This window comes from Pelodiscus sinensis, chromosome 2, assembly GCF_052426305.1.
Source record: "Pelodiscus sinensis isolate ZL-2025 chromosome 2, ASM5242630v1, whole genome shotgun sequence".
NCBI lineage: Eukaryota > Metazoa > Chordata > Testudines > Trionychidae > Pelodiscus > Pelodiscus sinensis.
The window spans coordinates 108970165-108992090 of NC_143053.1; the positions used below are offsets into that span (position 1 = coordinate 108970165).

At 43.0% G+C, this 21926-nt stretch overlaps 1 protein-coding gene across 2 annotated transcripts in view; it reads right to left on the reverse strand.

Annotated features, from left to right (window-relative positions):
• The window catches only part of DTNBP1 (dystrobrevin binding protein 1), a 121097-nt gene that overhangs the window by 51151 nt on the left and 48020 nt on the right, over positions 1–21926 (reverse strand). For both annotated transcript variants that reach the window (XM_075921200.2, XM_089776372.1), the window contains exon 7: positions 16232–16254. In XM_075921200.2, coding sequence (XP_075777315.1) covers positions 16232–16254 — 23 coding nt within the window. The remainder of the gene's footprint in view (positions 1–16231; positions 16255–21926) is intronic.

The following is a 21926-nucleotide window of genomic DNA, read 5'->3' on the forward strand; positions in this document are numbered from 1 at the left end:
AAAACATATTTAAAAACTTCATTTTAAAGGCTTTTATTGTAAACAAACATTTAAGATAATTTCATTCTTTATTTTGAATACAGCATACAATTACTATCTCAGTTTAAGAGTGCGGGAGTACTTAATGATACCATGAATCAAAACAGCAATAACCACTTAAAAACTCCCTAAACATATTGTAGGCTTCGATAAAGAGTTCTGATATTTTCTAAAAACCTGTTACAGTTAAGTAAAGTCACAATTTTAAAAGAAAAATATATTTAAATACTGCATGTTTTAAAAAGCCTCAATAGTTGTGTAACTCCTTTGGCATATGAATTTTTATTTTTAATTAAGTGGTGCGAGCTAGGTCACCACTTCCTGCAGCTCCCACTGGCCAGGAACGGCAAACCGCAGCCAGTGAGAGCAGCAAGTGCCCATGCCTATGGACATGTAGATAAATAAAGCGACTGATGACCTGCCATGGGCAACCCTGATGAACTGTGTCTGGACTGCAGACTGCATATTGCCCACCTCTTCTCTCGATACTCAAACACACTTACAACTGCTAAAATAAGATCCGTAAATGCTTTAACACAAAATAATGACAAAATGTAGAAAGTATTTCCTAAGCAGAGGCGGGGAGCCTCAGGATGCGGCCCCTAGGTTGCCTGGATCTGGCCCCCAAGGCTAAGTGATACCATCTCCACCAGGACTGGGGAGCCCATGCTAGTGCTCCAGCCTCCCCACCATCCCACCATGGGCTGGAGCACACAATCTACTAGGCTGGGTCCCCCTCGGCTCCGGTGTGGGAGGAGAATGTGGGGAGTATCTTTTTCTTTCTCAGTCAGGGGCCACGTCAGTGAAGGATTTTGTTTGTTTATTTTTCTTCTCAATTGTGTGCAGCCCCCAACTAATTTTTCTGTGGGTCAGTGGCCCCTGGCCCAAAAAAGGTTCCCCACACCTGTTCTAAAGGCAGAAATCCTTTGTTTATCAAAATGGAACTGGGGGGGGGGGAGAGGGGGAAGCATAGCAATTCCAAAATTCCTTAATGTTGTCAGATATAGAGTTTCTATTCCTCATTAAACATGTCACTTGAAAAGTCTAGTATGCATCAAATAATAAATCTATGTCTAGAGGTCTTGAGGACCTTGAAAATAAAAGTATACTCATGTGACTATTATATACAGGCAGTCCCCGGGTTACGTACAAGATAGGGACTGTAGGTTTGTTCTTAAGTTGAATCTGTATGTAAGTCGGAACTGGCGTCCAGATTCAGCCGCTGCTGAAACTGATCAGTTTCAACAGCGGCTGAATCTGGACGCCAGTTCTGACTTACATACAGATTCAACTTAAGAACCCCAGGCATCCCCAAGTCAGCTGCTGCTGAAACTGATCAGTGGCTGATTCCAGGAAGCCCGGGGCAGGGGCTTCCTGTAGTCAGCCACTGGTCAGTTTCAGCAGCGGCTGACTTGGGGACGCCTGGGGCAGAGCAGCTGGGGTGCTGCTGGGTTGGTCCAGTAGCGCCGCCGCCCCTCGGCGCTACTGGACCAACCCAGCAGCACCCAAGCTGCTCTGCCCCAGGCGTCCTGATTCAGCCGCTGCTGAAACTGACCAGCAGTGACTGAATCAGGACGCCTGGGGCAGAACAGCTGGGGTGCTGCCCGGTTGGTCCAGTAGCGCCCAGAGCGGCACTACGGGACCAACTGGCAGCACCCCAGCTGCTGTACCACAGGTGTCTGGAGCAAAGCCACGGAGCACGGGGGCAGCGGGACAGCCCAGACGCGCCGTGGCTGTCCGCTGCCCGCGTGCTCCGCAGCTTTGCTCTGCTTTGCCCCCCCCCCCGTCCTCCTGGTCTGCAGACCAGGGGGATGGGGGGGGGGGCAAAGCAGAGCTAAGCCGCGGAGCGCGCTGACAGCTGACAGCCCAGATGCGTCTGGGCTGGCAGCTGGCAGCGCACTCCGCGGCTTGGCTCTGCTTGGCTCTGCTTTCCCCCCCCCATCCTCCTGGTCTGCAGACCAGGGGGACGGGGGGGGGGGGGGCAAAGCAGAGCCAAGCCGCGGAGCGCGCGATCAGCTGACAGCCCAGACGCTGTGGGCTGTCAGCTGGCCGGGCGCTCCGCGGCTTGGCTCTGCTTTGTCCCTCCCCCCCCCGGTCTGCAGACCAGGGGGACGGGAGGGGGAGGGGGCGCAAAGCCGAGCCAAGCCTCGGAGCGCGTGGGCAGCGGACAGCTCTGTCCGCTGCCCACGTGTTCCGCCGCTTTGCTTCCTCTCCCTGATCTGCTGGAGACCAAGGAGAGGAACCCCGTTCGTAACTGCGGATCCAACATAAGTCGGATCCGCGTAACTCGGGGACTGCCTGTAGTTACTGTTCTAATCCTCCAGACAATTATAATATTTGATCTACCACAATACTCTTTTGGTACTGCCTCAAGCCTTATGAAACTTATTTCTGAATTACAACAAATATTTTGTACAAAACCATGCTTTCATGCTATCTTTGCTTTTATTTAAGCAACATCAGTTTCCCAACTCTATTCTGTGAGATGCCAGACTAAGAGCTGCCTCCTCAGATCTGTACTCTAAGGTTAAAAAAGAATGACTCATGTTGGATCTCACTTGCTTAAAGCATTTAAATAAAAATAATTCAGAAAACTCAAAGGAGTATTAACGGCTGACTAAACTCAATTGCATAACAAAAACTAGTAAATAACCAGGCAAATACAGACTAAATTTGACGCTTGTTACAGAATCTATGGAGAAACAGACGGCATAATTCATGAACCCATTTACAGTACCACACAAACCTTAGATTTAATATTAATATTGTGTCTTGCACCCATAAGGTGAACTACAAGCTTATTGAACTTTACAGTTAGATACTGAATTCCATGACACTTGGTAAACCGCATTTCAGGACACTAAATTTAAAAATATTGTTAGTGTTTCAAATCTCCAAATAAACAAAAGTGATCATTGGCTACTCTATTACAGCGCCATAGTGTAGAAGTAGGTATTAGTACACAGTCAGCCAGCGATGTCACAACTACTGAACATTAAGGATGTTAAATTTAGATTCATCAACTAATTGAATAGTTGATGGAATTTCCATTGATTACTCAATTAGCCGATAATGGCCCCTCTGCCTTTGAAATGTACAAGAGCTCCGTGGGGCAAAACATTCAGGGAGCACAGGGCCAGCAGGAGGCTGCTTGACTCCCTCTCTCGTCCTGTGTTCCCTGCAGCACTTCTGCTTTTGAAATGCAGCAAGAGCCCCGCTTTTGCTATACAGGCAGTCCCCAGGTTACATGGATCCGACTTACATCGGATCCCTACTTACAAACGGGGTGAGGCAAACCCGCATTAGCTGCTTCCCCCCCAGCAGACCAGGGAGACGCAAAGCTAGTGCCCTCCCAGCAGACCAGGGAGACGCAGAGCGGCTTTTCTCAGCAGACCCCTCAGCTTGAGAATAAAGGACTGAGGGAAGTGAGGTCTGGGAGAAGAAAACTGAGCTCTGGAGAAATGTTTGGCTAGAGCTTCCCCTACAATATGTACCAGTTCCGACTTGCATACAAATTCAACTTAAGAACAAACCTACAGTCCCTATCTCGTACGTAACCCGGGGACTGCCTGTATTTTGAAGGCGGAAGCACCGCCCGTTCCCTGCTGCGTGTCTGCCCCCTCCCCTAAGGAGACAGTGCTGAATGGAATCAGCTTTTAAGTCGGCTCCCCCCAGCACCAGCTCCTGCCCTCTCCCTTTCCTGTGCTGCCTCTCTCTGATGGAAGCAGCAAGTCAGGGGAAGCCACAAGTCGACTATCTTATAAGCATATGCTTATCAGATAGTTGACTAGTTGCTTACATCCCTACTGAACATTACTAGAGTTTGGAGACTTAGGGATGTAAAAAATTGTTTAAAAATGTAATTGTGTAACTGCTAAAAATCTAGTGGCTACACGTGCTGCAGACTGTGCAGCATAAAGTTTACAAAGCTGGGAGTGGGGCCGGCAGACGGGAACCAGTGTACACTAGGAGCCAGTTTATAAGCCAGCTCCTAGCCCTGCTTCTAAGCAGCTGGCTTTGCTGTGAGCTCTGCAGTATGAGACTCCTAAAACACATTGGCTCCTGTATACCGGCCCCACTCCCAGCTTTATAAGCTTTATATTGCATAGACTGCAGCATATGTAATTGCTAGGATTGTTAGCAGTTACACGATTACATTTCTAAACTATTTTTTACATTCTTACTGCTGAGGTGATCTGCTAGCATATTCTTGACACCAAGGAGATTCCAAGCTTCCAAATGGATGCTGTAGCAGTGCAGTCAATGCAGAAGTCCCAGAGACAGAGTACATCATGGCAGAGAGCCAACAAACATGCTCCTCTTGCTTCTTGATGTAGAGCACCAAGGCTGTGTTGCTTATGAAGACACTGACCACTTTATCTGACAGATGAGGCAGGAAGACCTCACATGCCAGGTAGGACGCGCTGAGTTCTCTGATGGTTGTGTGTAATGTCTACTCCAGGGACAACATCCCTTGGATCTGGAGACCTTCGATATGAACACACCAGCCAAAGTTCAAGGCATCTGACACCAATTCTATGGAGGAAGAGGCATTGACAAATGGAACTCCCTCCAGGACCTTCTCAGGATCCATTCACCATTTCAGGAAGGCATGTACTACCAGGGGCACAGTGACAATTTTTCCCAGCAGATCCCTGGACTGGGAATAAGTCCATGCCAGCCATCGTGAGGGCAGGGAGGAGATGGTTTGCCATAGGGCATTATTAATTTTCAATACCCCTTCATGCAGGGACAAAGCCATCATGGTAAGCTGATGTGCTCAGAGCAGCCAATGGTTCTCCAGTTCCTCTGCTTGCAGCCCTAGCTTAAAGATGACCTATTTCAGGAGTTCTTTATTTATCTTTCTGTCACTTTGTAGAACTGGGTGAGGGGTACCCATAATAGCCTTGTTCGGTGACAAAGAAGAGGCCAGGGCTGCGAGCTCTGCCCCTTCCTCCTGCAGGGTGACAGGCTGCTCTTCTGGAGCCACCTGAATCTGGGGGTTCTTTTCCTCAGTGGCTTGCACCTGCTGGGGAAGATGGGACACTGAAGCTGATGGCCTTTCTGAAGCTTTTGAAACCAACCAGGTGACTTGGGATGACTGAATGAAACCTCAGGGATTCTATGGATATCAGGGGACTGGACACTGCACATGCGGCCAGGAAGGAAACTACTGAGACAAAGTTGAGGATGATCCCGGTATCCATGCCTGCCCCATTGGCAGGGAGTTTAGGCTCAGTGCTGGCCACCATACACTGGCATGCTCACTGTATGATGATCAGGAATTGGACTGGGCTCGGTAGGTGGACCTGCATGAAGGAGACGGTGACAGCTTGACAGTGAAGTCGGCAACCATGCTCGAATGGTCTCTCAAGCAATGCTGAGGCCACCTGAAAAGAAAGAATTGCCTCTAACCAGGGGCTGCATGTGGAGGAACTTGAGACGAGCTTAAGGAACTTGAGGTGTGAGCCTCGACAGGTCTGTGCCCAGATTCCAGCAAGCTGTATCCTAAGTCTCACTTTTGGTGCCTTGAGTCCAGGGACTGAAAGGGCGCCCACGAAGCCTGCATCCCAATGTCCAAGTTATGGACACTTCGCTCAGGGAACTGCTGGTGGAAAGGCCCCGTATAAGGGGAGCAGGGTCTCTGGGGAGGAGATGCCTGAAAGGAGCAATGTGGGCTCGTCACAGCACCATGACACTGCCTGGGCCAGCGAGGCTGGTAATGGCAAAGACAAGATGTCCTGCACCAACCACATGGCCTTGGAGATTGAAGGCACCTCTAAGTGCTGGAGGCCTTCATCACTGCCTAGCATGGGAAGGGCTGGACTGCTAGGTGTGAGCTGGGACCTAACACAGAGATGATGATGAGCTGCCCACCATAGGTTTTGGCTCTCCTGCTCTCCTTTCCATCTGACATCTTTCTTTCATTGATCCCTTTGGCTTCTTGGTCACAGCCGGAGTGGGGGGAATGGTGTTGGCTTGAAGCCAGCACCAGCAGAGCAGTCTGCACTGATGTTCTAATGCTTGGGGCTGAGTTCAACCTCTGCTCCGGAGCAGAGGGGTTAGTGCAGATTCCATTAGAAGTGCCCTGAGGTGAATGTCCTTCCTTCTTTGTCTAGGGTTTAAAAGACTTGCAAATGCAACACTTTAAGTAATGTGCCCCTCATCAAGACCCCTCAGGCAACTATTGTGCAAAGTTATTAATTGACATAGGCCACTTGCATGAGTCACAAGACTTGAAGTCTGGGTATTTCGGCGTGCCATCCTAGACTCAGTACCATGCAGGACAACTAGCAAATTTACAGACTAATAATTACTATGCTCAGGTAACTATAAAACTGTGCACCCTATGAAAGACTTCCATTCTTAAAAAACGAGAGAACAAAATTGGCCAAACCCACAGAAATCCCATGCAGCACCACTGGCAACAATAAGGAAGTAGGGGGAGGAGAGGAGAAGCCACTCCAGAGAGTTGCCAGAGCCTATGGACACTGATGAGAGAAAAATTTCTGGCACCTGTTCTTATGGCACCCTGCTAAGCAAGGGTGTGAACTAAACTTCAAGGACCAGCTTTACAAATCTCTGAAACTGGGACATCTCAGAGATTCAGCAGATGCTGCCTGGATAGAATGAGCCCCAACTTGCTAAGGCAGGTCTAAGTGGGACAGCTCATAACATGTCTTAATACAGTCAGACTCATTTTGACAGTTTCTGAATAGAAATAAGTTGTCTCTTCATTCTGTTAGCAAATTCCGGGAAGAGCCTTGGAGAATGCCTGAGCAGCTTCATTATGCTCAGATAGCACGAGGTGCACCTAACATCATCCAGAGTATAAAGCCTAGCTTCTCTCTGAGTAGTGAGAGACTCAGGGAAGGAGAAGGTAGGCGAATTCTGATCTGATTAAGAAAGTCAAGAATCTCATGAAAGGCCTCAGCCATCTTGGCCTTGTGCAATACTATGTAGCGAATAGTGCTAAATAAACATTACTCAAAAATATTATTTTGATCATCCTGAAATCACTGATAAACTCAACAGAAATTCACCAACAGTTTCAAATGAACTGAAAAATAAAAAAATGTTTAGCAAATGCTGAATCTGAACAGTATGATTCAACATTTCCAAAACAATTGAATTTTTGGACTACACATTGACAAAACAGGTAGAAGGGGGAAGTGGTACCCTCCTTATATAATGTAACTCACTAATTAAGGCACTCTCTTGGAATGTGAGAGACTTGGGTTCTATACCTCCTCTACCTAATGTGGAAAAGGGATGGATGTGAAGTTAGACTTCCCACATTGCAGAAGGGTGGGCTGGACACGGGCTACGGGATAATCTGGCTTGGGTCTTAACACCTTTAGCAGGGGCTATTCCACTCTTCATCAATAAATTGTCACTGGAGTCAGGGACTTGAATTTGGGTCCTAGCTGAGTGCTCTAGACATCATGCCAAAAAGTCATCCTCAGTCTCCATGGCCTAATGATTGTTCATTATTATTCACAGGGAAAATTCATAATCACTGAATGGTATATGTTCAGCACCTCTGAAAGTTATGCCTTTAGTGACTGAAGAAAATGACTTATAAAAATTATGTGAATTTTCCAAGTGGTACAATGACCTAATGTTTGGCAACATCTGATCTTCATGAATTAGAGTTGTTATGAATTAGCCCATCTAAACCATTTAGAACTTTTGCCTTTTGTTTTTCTTCTTTGATTACTATTGCCTTCACTTTGTGATATAAACTTTTCCCTGCCACCTTTTGTTACATACTGACAAGTAAAAAGGCCAAATTATGATGTAAACAAAATGTCTTATTAAACACAGTAAACTACTATCTGAGAAACCAAGGCCTGAACTCCATTAGATCCACTCTTAATAGGATCCAGGATTATGAATGGATCATTGTTATTAAATTAGCCAGTGTGCCTTACATCAACAAACACCCCTAGCAGCCAAGATACAGTAGAGCGAGAGACTTGAGGTTATATATTAATGCATGTAGGCATGTGAGTGCTTTGTTAAAAGCTTTTAAACGCAAACAAACACCACCTATTAATTATTTCGTACTGCCAGAGAAGACTCAGGAAATACCAGGTTTCACTGCAGCTGAATGAGGCAAAAAGCCATTGGCAACAACTATAGTGGAGTTGTGCTTTCTAGAGCAAGATTATTTTCCCCTCAAGTCACTATCAATAACAATGCTTCTGTGACTCAAATGGCTGCAAACGTTTTAGTCAAAATATAAAAATATATAGCTAAATGAATGAACTGTTTTAAAAGAATTATTCAGCTTAATACTTGGAATCTTTGAGCTCTTTTAGTCATGAGCAGGATTGTTCTGCACGGGATCTGTGAAGATGGAAAGAAGACAGATAGTGTGTGTTTTAGGGACTGTAGTTTTATAAGAATGCACAGAAACAAAGGGGGAAAAGCCACTCTTCCAAGTCAAATGAATATACAATGTTTAATACCAGTAAGAATAAAGATAAGGACAGACCATGTTTCAATTGGCTCAAACTTTTAAAAGCAATTATGCAAGTTGAGGAGTCATTCCTATGATAGTTTCCAGTCAACTCACAAGCCAGGTACTGACCTAGTGACTCTTTGGATAGGTTTATAAACAGCACAGGAGGAACAGCAACTCAGTCTAATCAACTCATCATTCCAGAGTTTGGAAATCTCTCATGTCTGAAATCAGCAACAGAATCCCTAAATCTAAGCCAGCTCCTTACTTGCTCTTGCTCCTGTCCTGTTCTTAGTCCCACTCCAATTCTATTCTGGACTCCCGATTCTGGCTCTGACTCTTACACCTGGCTGCCACATCTCCAATCATTAGACACAATCATCCCCATAACAATTTGACACCTGCTTATTTATTTAACTGAAGGTATTACCTTCAGTAAGTTGGAAATGCTAGTGGATTCAACTGACTTTTCAATATTGCAAAAAAAAAAATCAAAACAGTGTTCAAATTCCTTCCTTATGACATTTGGTAAACTATGGAAAATATGTATAATGGATAAATAAATTATTGCTCAGCACTTTGATAAAATAAAAACTGTTCTGATTAAATTCTTTACATTAGCTATAAGAATGTTTGCGGATTAGGATTTCCATAATGTTTTATTTGTCTTTACTTAATGTTCTTAATAGAGGGACATATGGAATAGGTTTCAGAGCATAAGCATTTGTTCTAATGAGCTATACATTGCTCTCAAGTGCCAGCAATGCCCCTCTGTCATGTATATTGGCCAAAGCAGAGAGTCTCTGCAACAAAGTCAATAAACAAAAGTCAGACATCAGGAATGGTAACACAAACCTGTATGGGAATACTTTAACCTACCTCAACATTCAATAATGGATTTGAAAGTATCCATTCATCTGGCACCAATGTTGGCATTATTTCAGCACCAGGCCAACGCCACCCTTTTTACTCACTTGGACTCTAATAAAGATATATGGTTGTGACAATTTTGGTATATATGGTTGTGACAATTTTCTTCCACTATTTGATCTGAGGAAGTGGGTCTGGCCCATGTAAGCTCATCACCTAATAAACCATCTTGTTAGTCTTTAAAGTGCTATATAGTCCTGTTTTTTGTTTCATCTACACCAGACTAACACGACTACATTTCTATCACTATTCTAATAAAGATATTAACTGGTTAACTCACTACAAAGGCAGTTTCCTCCACCTTTGATATTTGCATTTCCACATTGCATGCTATGAACGGGACACATCCAGCCTGTCTTAACTTCATTAACACTGGCCCTGCAACTGATGGGTAACTGCTTTTGCTGTTATATATACCCTGGATTCTGTAATTTCCACTCCAACTCATCTGATGAAGTGGGTTTCACCCACAAAAACTCACGATCTAACATACTGATTGGCCTCTAAGGTTCCTTAGGACTACTCTTTGGTTTTATAGTTATATAAAAAGTTAAGGATGAGTCCAAATTCAGCATCTGTCCTCTTTTACATGAGAACTCGTGAATTAAGGAAATCAGAAATTACATACATGCACTTAAAAAAAAGTCATTAGTGCATACATGCATGCAGGATCAATGAAAAGTCACCTTATTACAAGGTGCCAACAGACAAGACTCCTGCCAGTTTTGATCTTACTCACAATTTTTAGGATAAAGAGGATGGGCAGGGATGATATATTACATTGCATGACATCATACTTGATGCTTTTTTTTATTCATGCGTGTGGCAGGCTACTCTCGCCTGGCCCTTCCGCAGGACCTCTTAAGGTCAAGGCCCTCCAGCCTGAGTCCAAAACACAGTTCAGGGTTGTGGCGGGGACGCACCCTAGGTAGGGGGACCTGGGCCCACCCTACTCCACCAGGTCCAGGCCCAGGGCCCTGTGAGTGACCAGATAGCGTGTCACTCCCTCAGCGAGGCAATCTGGCCAAAACGCGCTGAGGGGCGGCATCTGCTCCTACACTGGGCCACTTCCTACCTGGTTTGCTGGTGTTCCTTCCCACGTACTCGTCCAGCCTGCTGCACTCTCTGGGCTGCACCAGCTCGCCTCCACGTCCCCACCTGCATCTGAGTCTCTGGTGGCAGCTGTGCAGGAGCTCCCACCACAGCTCCTCCTCCTCCAGCTGCCACCCGACTGAGTCCTTCCCCCGGCTTTTATAGTGGAGCTACAGCCTGGGAATGTTCAGTAGGGCTGTGGGAGAGGGGCCTCTGCAGCCAGGTAACCCTGGCTGGGCCCTGCAGGCTCAGTGCGGGGCTGCCTCGCCCCGTCACAATGTGCCATCATTAGACAAGGAAGCAATAATGTTATGTAACTATGTCACCATATATTTAAATAATTCTTTTGAACAGACTAAAATGGTATCTTGATTATATGGCATGATCTTTTGACACCAAGTTAGTTTGAAATCAGTAGAAAAATTAGGCCTCTAGTTTTAGGACAAGATTTTAAAAAACCATTCATATTTACAATGAATTGTGTCAAGTATTTTTACTCATCTATCAGGGTGGTTTTTTTTTTTTTTTTAAGGGAAAATTACGAATTGTTTTCAAATATAAAATTGTTCATTTATAGGAATCAAAACACACAAAAACAGAGCAACGTGTTTTTAAAAAGCATAAATACAGATCTTAAAAACCTTTTAATTTATGGTGTTCTTCTTCAGCTACTGTCCATTCACTCTTGGAAGCTCCATGAGCTTGTAATCTTTAGCATGCAGTATAAACTTGGGTAAGGTATTCACCTTCACCCCTACACAATGTGCTCTAGACAAGGGCATGGCTCCTAACCACTCCTCCTTTCTTTCCAACTCCTAAAGGAGTGGTCCCCAACATGGCACCCACTGGGGCATTTATGTGTGCCCACCGAGCGACCAGGGCCGGCCCAAGCCATTCTTGCGCCCCGGGCTCTAGGCATGCGGCGCATGCACGGCCCCGCCCCTGGGCACCCAGCAGCCCCAAAAGGTTGGTGACCACTGTCCTAAAGTAAAAACCTCAGATCAACTAGTGGTACACCTTAGCAACTTCTGTCAGTTTTTAGTCTTTGTTTAGCTAGCTTTAAATTTATCATTTGACATCATATCTCACACAAAAAACAAAAAACAAACTTTCTTGTACTTCACAACTGAGTTTTGACAACTGACATCCAGTTGGGATGTCCCACTCTCTCTTAGTAACGCCGACTGCAGATACGTTTTGCATTCTATATTATTTTGGCCTGAATGCAGAAATATCAAAATATTTTTAAACCCCTGTAAATTGTGGCCATACTGTCCATTAAAAAAACAAAGACAGTGCACTCCTTTTATAAGAATCATATGCATCCTAGATTATTCAATTCTTATAAGAGGTTGATTCTTACAAGCTGAGCATAGAAATGATTTTGATCACTATGTGGTCATATAATCTGTGATTCTTACAAATGGAGTGCACTGTACAAAGTATCTGAATGAAGGGCACAGTATGGAGAGTTTTTACACATCTTTCCTTCACTGTCATGATGCAGAAAAAACCTGAGAGAGAAGCCCCAAATTCCTGTATACTGAAGAGGATTTCTAGTGTCCCGTCAACCAATACAATTGTAAAGCATCTAGAGTCATCAATACAAAAGGGTACAGAGATGCTGAAAGTTAATGGTGAACACCCAAAGTAATACACCAAAATCTTATCAGAGGCTTTATTAGGGGATTTTAATAATGCAGAGACACAGAGTGGGTAGTTGCCAGGACCTGGCTCGAACTGGGTCTGAGCCACCTGTGCATCAATTCTCAAAATGCTTCTAATGCAGAACTGCAGCAGGAGTAGTTGGTGGGCCTGGCTTGAGCCAAGACCGAGTGCTTTCAATGCTACCCCTTATCAATTAATCAGGTAGTCAACAAAATTTTTGTCGACTACGTGATTAACAAATTACACACTTCTTAACATCCCTACTTCCAAATCTGAAATGATGTACACTGATTGCTCAAGCTGGTGTAGTTTGGTTTGTATATGCATTGCCTTGTGAGTTCTCAATGAGAAGTAAGTACACACCTCAAGCTTATTATGGAAATGACTTTCCTTAGACAGAAAAGGCATCAATTATGCCCCTTGACTAGGGAAATGAGCATGTGCATGCCAGACAGGCTTTAAATCTGGAAGGCATGGGTGAAGGGGAAGAAGGTGGAAGGGAGTCTTAAACTTGTCTCTCGCCCTATGTTTTTTTTTGCATGTCAATTTTAAAAATGGCATAAATAAGTTGATGAAAAGATTAAAGAAAGAGTTCTTAAAAGAACAAGTATGGAAGATGAGTTTGAAACTTAAGAAAAACAACAGGTCACACACTTGACAGGTTGCATCAATTCAGGAAGAAGAAACTGAAGACAGGCTAAGGTCACTGCATTCTTTACACTCCCACACAAGAAGGTACAGAACTCAAACTTACCAAAACAAATCCAATTTTGTACATTAGGCACATGTCCAGTTGAAGTGGGATCCATATTGACACATTCAAAGAAAAAAATTCACCTCTGGTTATATTTGAATTAGTTCAGGATTGATTATATTGCTGAAAAATATCCTTTACATAATTGGTAACATTTATATATCACTTTCAAAATATAAAGTTTATTTCACAAACTGATCAAAGAATCTCTATTTTACAGACTGCAAAGCAAAGAGGTAAACTGATGTATCCAGGACTACACAGCAAATCTCTCAAAAAGAGCTTAGAACCTTCTGGAATTCATTCCTTCATGGTACAGGTTGGACATCTCTTATCCAGCATCCGGACCCGACTGATCCCAATCCAAGGAATTTGCTGGATTAGAGATGGGAGGGTGGAGGGAAAGAGGTGGAGAGATGCCCTCCAGCCCTTGCAGGGCTGCCTGCTGGGTTGCAGACCCTGCTGCTGCTGCCCCAGCTGGAATGCCTGCCGGGCTCCAGTAGCCCGCTGCCATATGCTCCAGCCCTGCGCTGTCATGGGCTGCTGGTGCTGGCTATAGCCCTGGTCAGGCTGTCCGGGACTCTGGCCTCACACTGTCATGGGCTGCTGGGGCTTTCTCCAGCCCTGGACTCGGGTCCCTCTGCCGAGGGTGTGGGCTCCTGCCCTGTGGCAGCCCACAGGCTCTAGTTCCTCTTCCAAGGGCTGTTCGTGGTTCCCAACCCCAGCACAGGTCCTGCTTCCACAGGTTGCTCAAGGCTCTGGCATTGGCCCTGTGCTGACATGGGCTGTCGCTGGCCTGATCTTGCCCCAACCAGGTCCCATTGTCGCAAGCTATTGGAGGCTGCCACTAGCTCCTGCCCTGTCCTGCTGCTTCAACCCGACCCCTCCTGGATTGTCCTCCTGCCACTAGGCTACCAGGGCTCTCTGATCAAGAAACATCTGTAGTCCTGCCAGACCACGGATGTGGTCAGACCAGAGAATTCCAATTTTGGGAGGTGCAACCTGTATTCTGTTTTACATAAGCATGCTAGAGTTGGTTTGAAAACAAGTTCTTACCCCTTACTTAGAACAAACTAGATACTACTAAAAATCATTACACAAAGGATACAAAGAGTAGCACTCATACTGCTTGTATGACTGAAAAAGCACTAAGGGTATAACATATATACTGATATGGACAGTAACATTACATAAAGTTTATCAAAAGGCATTTAGAGCTGTTCAAGACATAACAGAAGCTGATCCTGCCTGTTTTCCATATCTAAATGAGGGCTCACAAAAACAGAGATAAAGACACTTTATGCTGTTTCAATTACCAAATCAGAACTAACGTAAGCTGTAGTAGTTAGTCAGGTCAAAAACTTTTTCATTAGTAAACATGAGCTAAGAAAAATAAGAATCATGCTGTCACGTAGTGGGAACTGTTTTCACTTACGTGCTGGGTGATTCCTATTGTCCTGTATTGTTCTGTTGTAACTATGTGTGTGTGCCTCAGTTTCCCTGGGCACTGCACTGGCTGGCGATGGGAATGTTGGGTGTGGTTCTCACTGAGGGGAAGGCTGCCCCAGACTCCCCATCTTAGCACATACACAATAACAGCTCAGGCTGTCTGGTAACTTGAGCCTGGGTGGGGGGAGCAACCAGGTGACACCTTGCCCGGAAATCTGAACAAATGAGGAGGCAGGGCTGTCTAGAGAGGTAGGACCAGTTTCTGGGTGCATGAGTTAGTAGTTTTTCGGATGGCTTAGGGAGAAGGGAGTCTAGCTGGCTTAGGGAACTTATCTCCATGATGGATAGTACATAATGTTCCTGCTTACTGTAACAAGAAGTCTATGCTATGCTGTGTCCCTGCAAACCAATACAACTTCTGTTCTATACTTGATGGCTGAGAGTAACATTTGACTGTGAATGGGGCTGCAGAGTCCGGTGACTCCCCACACTACATAACACATGCCTTAGTATCAAAATGAAAAATTATTCAAAGTTAATTTTTTGTGTCTGCATCTGCCTTTTAACTAGGTGCATACAGCTAACGAGTCTGAAGAGTAATAATAGATGCAATGGTAAATATGAATGTCTCAGAATTTAATCAGTTAAATCTTTTGCACTCTATGCACCTGAAAGCACTAGAAAACTTCCAAGACCACATGGCAAACCTAAGCAACCACCTCACTGATTCAATGTTTACAAAATAACTCCAGAAATCACTTCAGCATCAACACAAATAAAGAGAATTGTGTTTTTCAGTCTTTATGTGAAAACATGGTATCATAAAACTAACTGTGCTGCCTTGGAACAGAATCAATTTGGCATTGTCTGGCTATCTACTGAGTCAGTCTGCGCTTAAAGCTGTCAAACCAATGAAAAGAACTGTAGTATAGCACTGCAGAAGAGGTGACACTTTACATAATCTGTGTCACTTGTTGTCTGGTAATTTTAACTTGATTGTGGTTTTTTTTTTCCACATTATATAATAAAATAAGCTAAGAACAAAATAGGCAAAGAGTGCATTCTGCAGAAACTTTCAAACATACTTTAAACCACAAAAGACAACTAACTTGTATGACTCAATAAACTTAACTAATAGCTTACCACTTGTATTTTACCAAGATCAAAAAGGTATAGGTAATTTTAAAACTGACCACACATTTAAGATTCTTAAATAATAAATAATAAGTCCCATGAACACCAAAATCCTCTGCCAGCTTACTACAATGATAAAGCACTGTCACACTATGTGAAGTTCCCAACCCCTTTGTATTATGTTGGATTGACATATAGTACAATCTTGTTGCAAAACAAACCTAACTGGGAGTAAGGGGAAAAAAATAAGCTGTCAACCATCGCAGTCTTCTCTCTGATATAGTGGAATATAGTGAAAACTGTCACAATTCTGCATAGCTGTTTCGAGATAAAGTGTTCATGGAACATGTCAAAACACAATACAATTTGAAAAAGACATCTTAACTACCCCATGACATGAAATCTTTCACTTTTAGATAACCCTCCAGAAGAGAGACTAGGTTTGGAAGCTTTGAAATTTAGCATTTCCCTCAATACTTTCAGAAGAAAGTCTCATCTGTGTTTCTAAGATAACAGGAAATGAAGTAAAGAAGTTAGTAGCAGAAGCAGTTCAAGTAACGGAGTAACAAATCTGTGTTAGTCACATAAGATGAATATTATCCAAAATAAAATACAAAACCTTTACCACTTTCACTATTAATATAATAACTGAGAAAATGACAGCAATTTTGAAGTATAAAATTAAATAGAGAAATTACCTTTGAAGGTTTCAAGTTCCTTCCTGTAGGAGAGAAATCAAAATAGAGTCTCAGATTAAAAACAGATATGTTGCATACATTCAAACTGCAACTGGGATGGTCATGTTTTGTAATGGTTTAAAATGCAAGAAAAGTTGACCTGCAAAGGATTTTTGAGTATTGTGATATTTTTAGGAACTTGGTTAATGGAAGCTTCTATATAAATATATAGAGCTTGAAAAATTGCTTTTAGTGGAGCAAGTGAGTGATAGTTCAGTTCCAAAGAAATCAATTTCATTTTACAAATATACATTACAGATTTATGTATATTCTCATTCTGTATTGATCTCATTGCAAAGATAATATGAATATGAACCAAGTACAATCAATTAATAAATGAAAGCTTCTTAAATCCACTGTCAGACAGTAAGACATCCCTGCTGCCTCAAAGCTTTGTCAAGCTGTAAGAGTGAAAACTGAATACTGTCTTGCCAGGTTTCAGGACTGACATTCAAAACCCTATAGTTAGCAGTGAAACAGACAAAAATCTGGTAAAATTCACTGTGCTGCTTGAGAAATCTCCAAAGGCACAAGCTAGATTTTAGAGCTATACCCTGAAGCAAGAGGATTCAAAAATATGGAACGAACAGTGACATTCCAAAACTCTGCAACCTGGAAGAAGACAGATTGAGCAGCAAAGAACACTCACTCATCCTCTCATACACATACGCTTCTCTTTGAGAGGGGAGTAACAATAATCTAACATTTTCTTCCTTCTAGCTACTGAGGTATATGGGGGGGATTTAAAGGAGTTGTGTCTTAGAATTATTAACTGATTAATTATTTCAACTTAGGTCCTGCCTCCTGACCTGCTGAAATGATGGCATAAGAGGAGAAAAAGTAAATAGGGCCTGCAAAATATTATTCAATGAGTATTTTAGATTAATTTCAACTATATTCATAGGATAATTTGACAAATATTTTTATATGTTCTGTATCTGGTCAAATACTACGACAAACATATTATTCAGTACCAGTGGTATTTAATGAACATATTCAAATATTTTCCTATTGACCAGCCCAAATACAGTAGGCTTCCGATAATCTGGAACCTTTGGGACCTAGGTGGTGCCAGATTATCGGATATGCTGGACTATCAGATGGGGTTTTTATTTATTTTATATATATATATATATATATATATATATATATATATATACACACACACACACACACACACTAAAGTGTTTTTAACCCCTTTTATTGTAGCACAAGCACTGTCCAGCATTACACAATGCCAGTGGCAGACTGACTCGGTCCCGTCCAGTTTCGCTCGGTTCACCTGCTGCCTTATGACTCGTTTTTTGCAAAAGCTCACTCACAAGGCTCTTGCCATTTTGATGCCGGACTATTGGGAGTGCCGTACAATTGGATGACAGACTATTGGAGTTTTACTGTAGTAAGTTATAATTTTAAGACTTAAATAAAGAAATATTAGAGACAAGAATATTACACAATATAAAAATATATTTGACAATGTCACAATTAGATACAGCATACAAGTGTTATTTCTTTAAACTGTCAGACTGTAGCAACATAGGCATTTAGTCTGTCTGGTAAGCTTATTTGAGTCTAATATATTATGTGTAAGCTTTAAATCTGCATTTTAGTTTTTATGAATAAAAACATCTTCATGCTATTTTTTAAAAACAATTAAGAAACCTATTTGAAAACCAGGGCGTACTTCTCATAAGCTCCGTGATATCACCCTTGTTCTTCCCCTATAAGTGATGGGGAGGAGGAGGGAAACGTGATTCAGCAGTAGGAACTCAGGTTACTTATTCATATACAAGTGATATATTATTAAATTCGGTTTCCTCAGTTACATAGTAAGAGAAAGCAAGTCAGAAATGTAAAGTTTCAAATGATAAATAAAATACAAAGCAAAGGTCACTTGCATTTTCAATAGGACAATTAGGATTTGATTAAGGAATGCTTCTTGCATTTCTTTTAAAATATCTCAAATAAGTAAAAATTATTTTCAGTTTCTATACCTTTCATCCACAGAGCTACTAGAATCATTTTAATTGTCATGTAGTAAATTACTTCTTTTGCAGGAATTACAGTCATCAATTACAAACAATTAATTATATAAAAATTATCTACAGACCAATAAGAATGTCCTTCCATCATGAAATGGTTACAGAAGAGGTGAAAACCCAACATGAAAAGTTGATTACAAAGCCTTTTTTACCCTCTAAAGTACCAGGTCTAAAGACATTTCTGGTTCTCAAAAGGTATGTCTACAATACAGTGTTATTTATTTCGAATTAGCTTATTTTGAAATAATGCATCTATACACAAAATGCATTTCGAAATAGCTTTTTGCTATTTCGAAATAGCGCATCCACATTGAGTGGATGCTGAATCGCATTTAAGGCCGGCTGGAACCAGTTCCAGCAGGGCACCAGGTCAGGACTAACGCATCTACACACAAAATGCATTTCAAAATAGCTTTTTGCTATTTCGAAATAGTGCATCCACACTGAGTGGATGCTGAATCGCATTTAAGGCCGGCCGGAACCAGTTCCAGCAGGGCACCAGGTCAGGACTTACTATGTGGGGCTGCTGCCTGAGGATATCTGAGATCTGTGCTTAAAGGGCCCTCTCCCTCCCCCGACAACTAGTTCTCAGGTCTCCCTGCTTACTTGTCTACCTCAATGAGGGACAGCAAAACATTTTTGTCTCTGCGTGCTCTGGTTGGCCTCACTCGGGACACCACAGCACTCTGCAACATGGAGCCAGAGCTGCCCCTGGGCACTCTGGTGCTTCTCTTGGACACGTCGCTGTGAGCCTGGCTGCACTTTCTGCAGGCTGCCATCCGGGAGGTCCATCAGGGGGCTATCAGTATCCAGGAGGCCCTGCGGAAGAGCTTCCATCCTGAGGAACACAAGAGCCTCCCTGGTCTGCCCCACTGGGGGCTTGTGCCTCATTCCTCCCTCACGTACTTCCACTTACCCCTCCCTAACACCCCTTCCTGATATAAAATAAAATACACATTTTAATGAACACAAACTCTCTTTATTTAACAAAACTGGGGGGAAAGGAATGAAACTCTGGTGAGACTGGGGAAAGGAGGCGGGAGAGGGGAAAGAGAGGGTGGGAGAGGGGAGGTGGAAACCTGGGAGAAGGAAGCTGGAAGGGGGAAGCAAACCTGCTCCTGGGTGGCCAGGCTGGCAGCTATCCTGCCATAGACGGCCGCGTTCCTCCGACTAGTGCAGAGGTCATGGACATTGGGGGCATCCCCCCCAAACCTGAATGAGGTCCATGATCTCCACCCTGGACCAGGAAGGTGCCCGCATTCTCTGGGCCCTGGCAGGCTCCTAGGAGCTGGCAGACTGCTCCTGGGGAGCAGTGGAGGGCTGGCTGCCAGTGGCTTGCTGGCTCTTGTTTTGGGGCCACTGGGTGAGGGGCAGTGACTGCTGGCTCTGGGCTGGCAGGCTTAGAGCTGGCACAGGCACTGTGGCCACAGTCTACCTCTAAGGGTTTCAGGGAGGAGGGGAGGAAGAGAAGTGTTCTTGGTTGAGGCTGGAGTGGCCACCAGGGCACCCTGGGAAGACTGGAGGCCCCCTATTTCGAAATAAGTGTCTACACAGCACTTATTTCGAAATAGCTATTTCAAATTTGGTGTTATTCATCATAGAATGAGGTTTACCAAATTCGAAAGAAGCGCTCTGCTATTTATTTCAAAATAGTGGTTTGGCTGTGTAGACGCTAGGAAAGTTATTTTGAAATAAGGGCTGTTATTCTGAAATAACTTTGCTGAGTAGATATACCTTAAGAGTGTGTCTACACAGCAGGGCTTAATTCGAAATAAGCTACACAAATTGAGCTCTGTCAATGGAGTAGCTTATTTCAAAATAGCTTATTTCAAAATTGGGAGCGCCTACACAGCACTTATTTCAAAATAGAGCACTCTTCCTCTGACTTCCCTTACTCCAGCTCCTGTAACCCTCATTGTATAAGGAGTAAGAAGTCCTCTAGCTTGACAGCATTTTGACATTATTTCAAAATAACTACCTTCCGTGTAGACGCGGACGAAGTTATTTCATAATAATGCTTGTTCTTTTGAAATAATGTTGCTGTGTAGTTGTACCCTCAAACAGTAAGCCTGCTCTCCCCAGAAAGCAGTTTTTGAAGCTTGATTTGTAAAGGAAGCCAGTGTCATCAATGTATCTTAAACTGAATATAATGCAAGTCTCTGCTTGTTCATCTTGTGAAAGCCAGGAATTTCAATGTCAATCAAGAATTTGAATCTTGCCTCAGGAAGAACAGAGCTGGAGGAACACAGACATTAATGTAAAGTAAAACTGCATTTTGGAATCAATATAAAAAATAACCAGAACTAGCAAGCAATCAGCAACTCTTTAACAAGAACAAATATTGAATATGGATGGAAGTGAGAAGGATATGCTATAACTGATAGAATCATGGTGTTATCTAAAAAACATGCACTCACTATCCACAAACTAACGTCAGTGTCTTGATTCTCCCCCCATATACACCATTTAAGTATAAGCTATCCTGCAAGATTTCTTCAGCTTCTAAACAAATGACTGATTGGTGAATTCATTCTTGCACGAAGTACTGCAAATTCCTTTATATTTGAATGAATATAGAAAGCAGTCCTATAATGAAGGTCAGAGAACACACCCAAGTTCCATGGCCAGTCCTAAAACTATTTTGTCCACATACAGCAATGCAACTGTGCCACCAAATGAGAGACCTGGATTTCCAAATATTCTAAACAAATTCAGAAACACTCCCTCAACATTACCACAGGCAGTGAATTCCGTAATACTATGTGATTTAAAACACAATTAACAGGAAAGGAAACAAACATTTTCCAAAGACAGAAATAAACCTATGCAGAGGAAACATCTTGTAAAGAATTTTTCCTCTTATTTTTCCACACTAGCTGCTCCTAAAATTAGGAGCATGGATATTGCAGATGTCCAAAAGGAAAGCAGCTAATAGCTGATGATGGCTATAGTTGGATGGATGTGGAGGCAAAGCAGGATACCTTTTCTTGGAAACACCACTCACTCTTGTCTAACACCTGAAAGTATTACTCACTTAATCCACCAACTCTTCTAGTTGGTCCACGAAAAATTGTGTCTGTTTCCAATATGAATTAGAACAGTTTCAACCTCCAGTCATAGGTTCTTATCACATCTTTCTCAGACTGAAAAGTAATGTATTATCAAAGTACTTTCCCACATATAGGTAGCTATAGTAAGAAAGTCACTCTTAACCTTCTCAATACACTGCACTCCTTAATTCCCTCTCCATAAGGTAGACTACCCAATCTTGTAATCATTCTCACAGTTCTTTTCAGAACCCTCTCCATTTTATCAATATACTTAAGTGACGGCACACAGTATTCCAATAGCAGATGTACTAATTGCAAATACAGGCAATATAATCCTCCTATTATTAATCAGTGTTCCCCTACTTCAAGGATCACTGTAACCATGCCTTCATGGATAGCTGAGAAAGCAAAATTCAGATCACACTGCTTAGAAACAGAGTACAGCTATTACAAAATGCTAGTGGTTACTACACATAACATAAAACAAAACAGCCACAAAGAGCTACCACAACCAAGCTTTGCATGGGGTAACCTTTCCTCCAGGAAAAGGTTTTTTAAGGTACT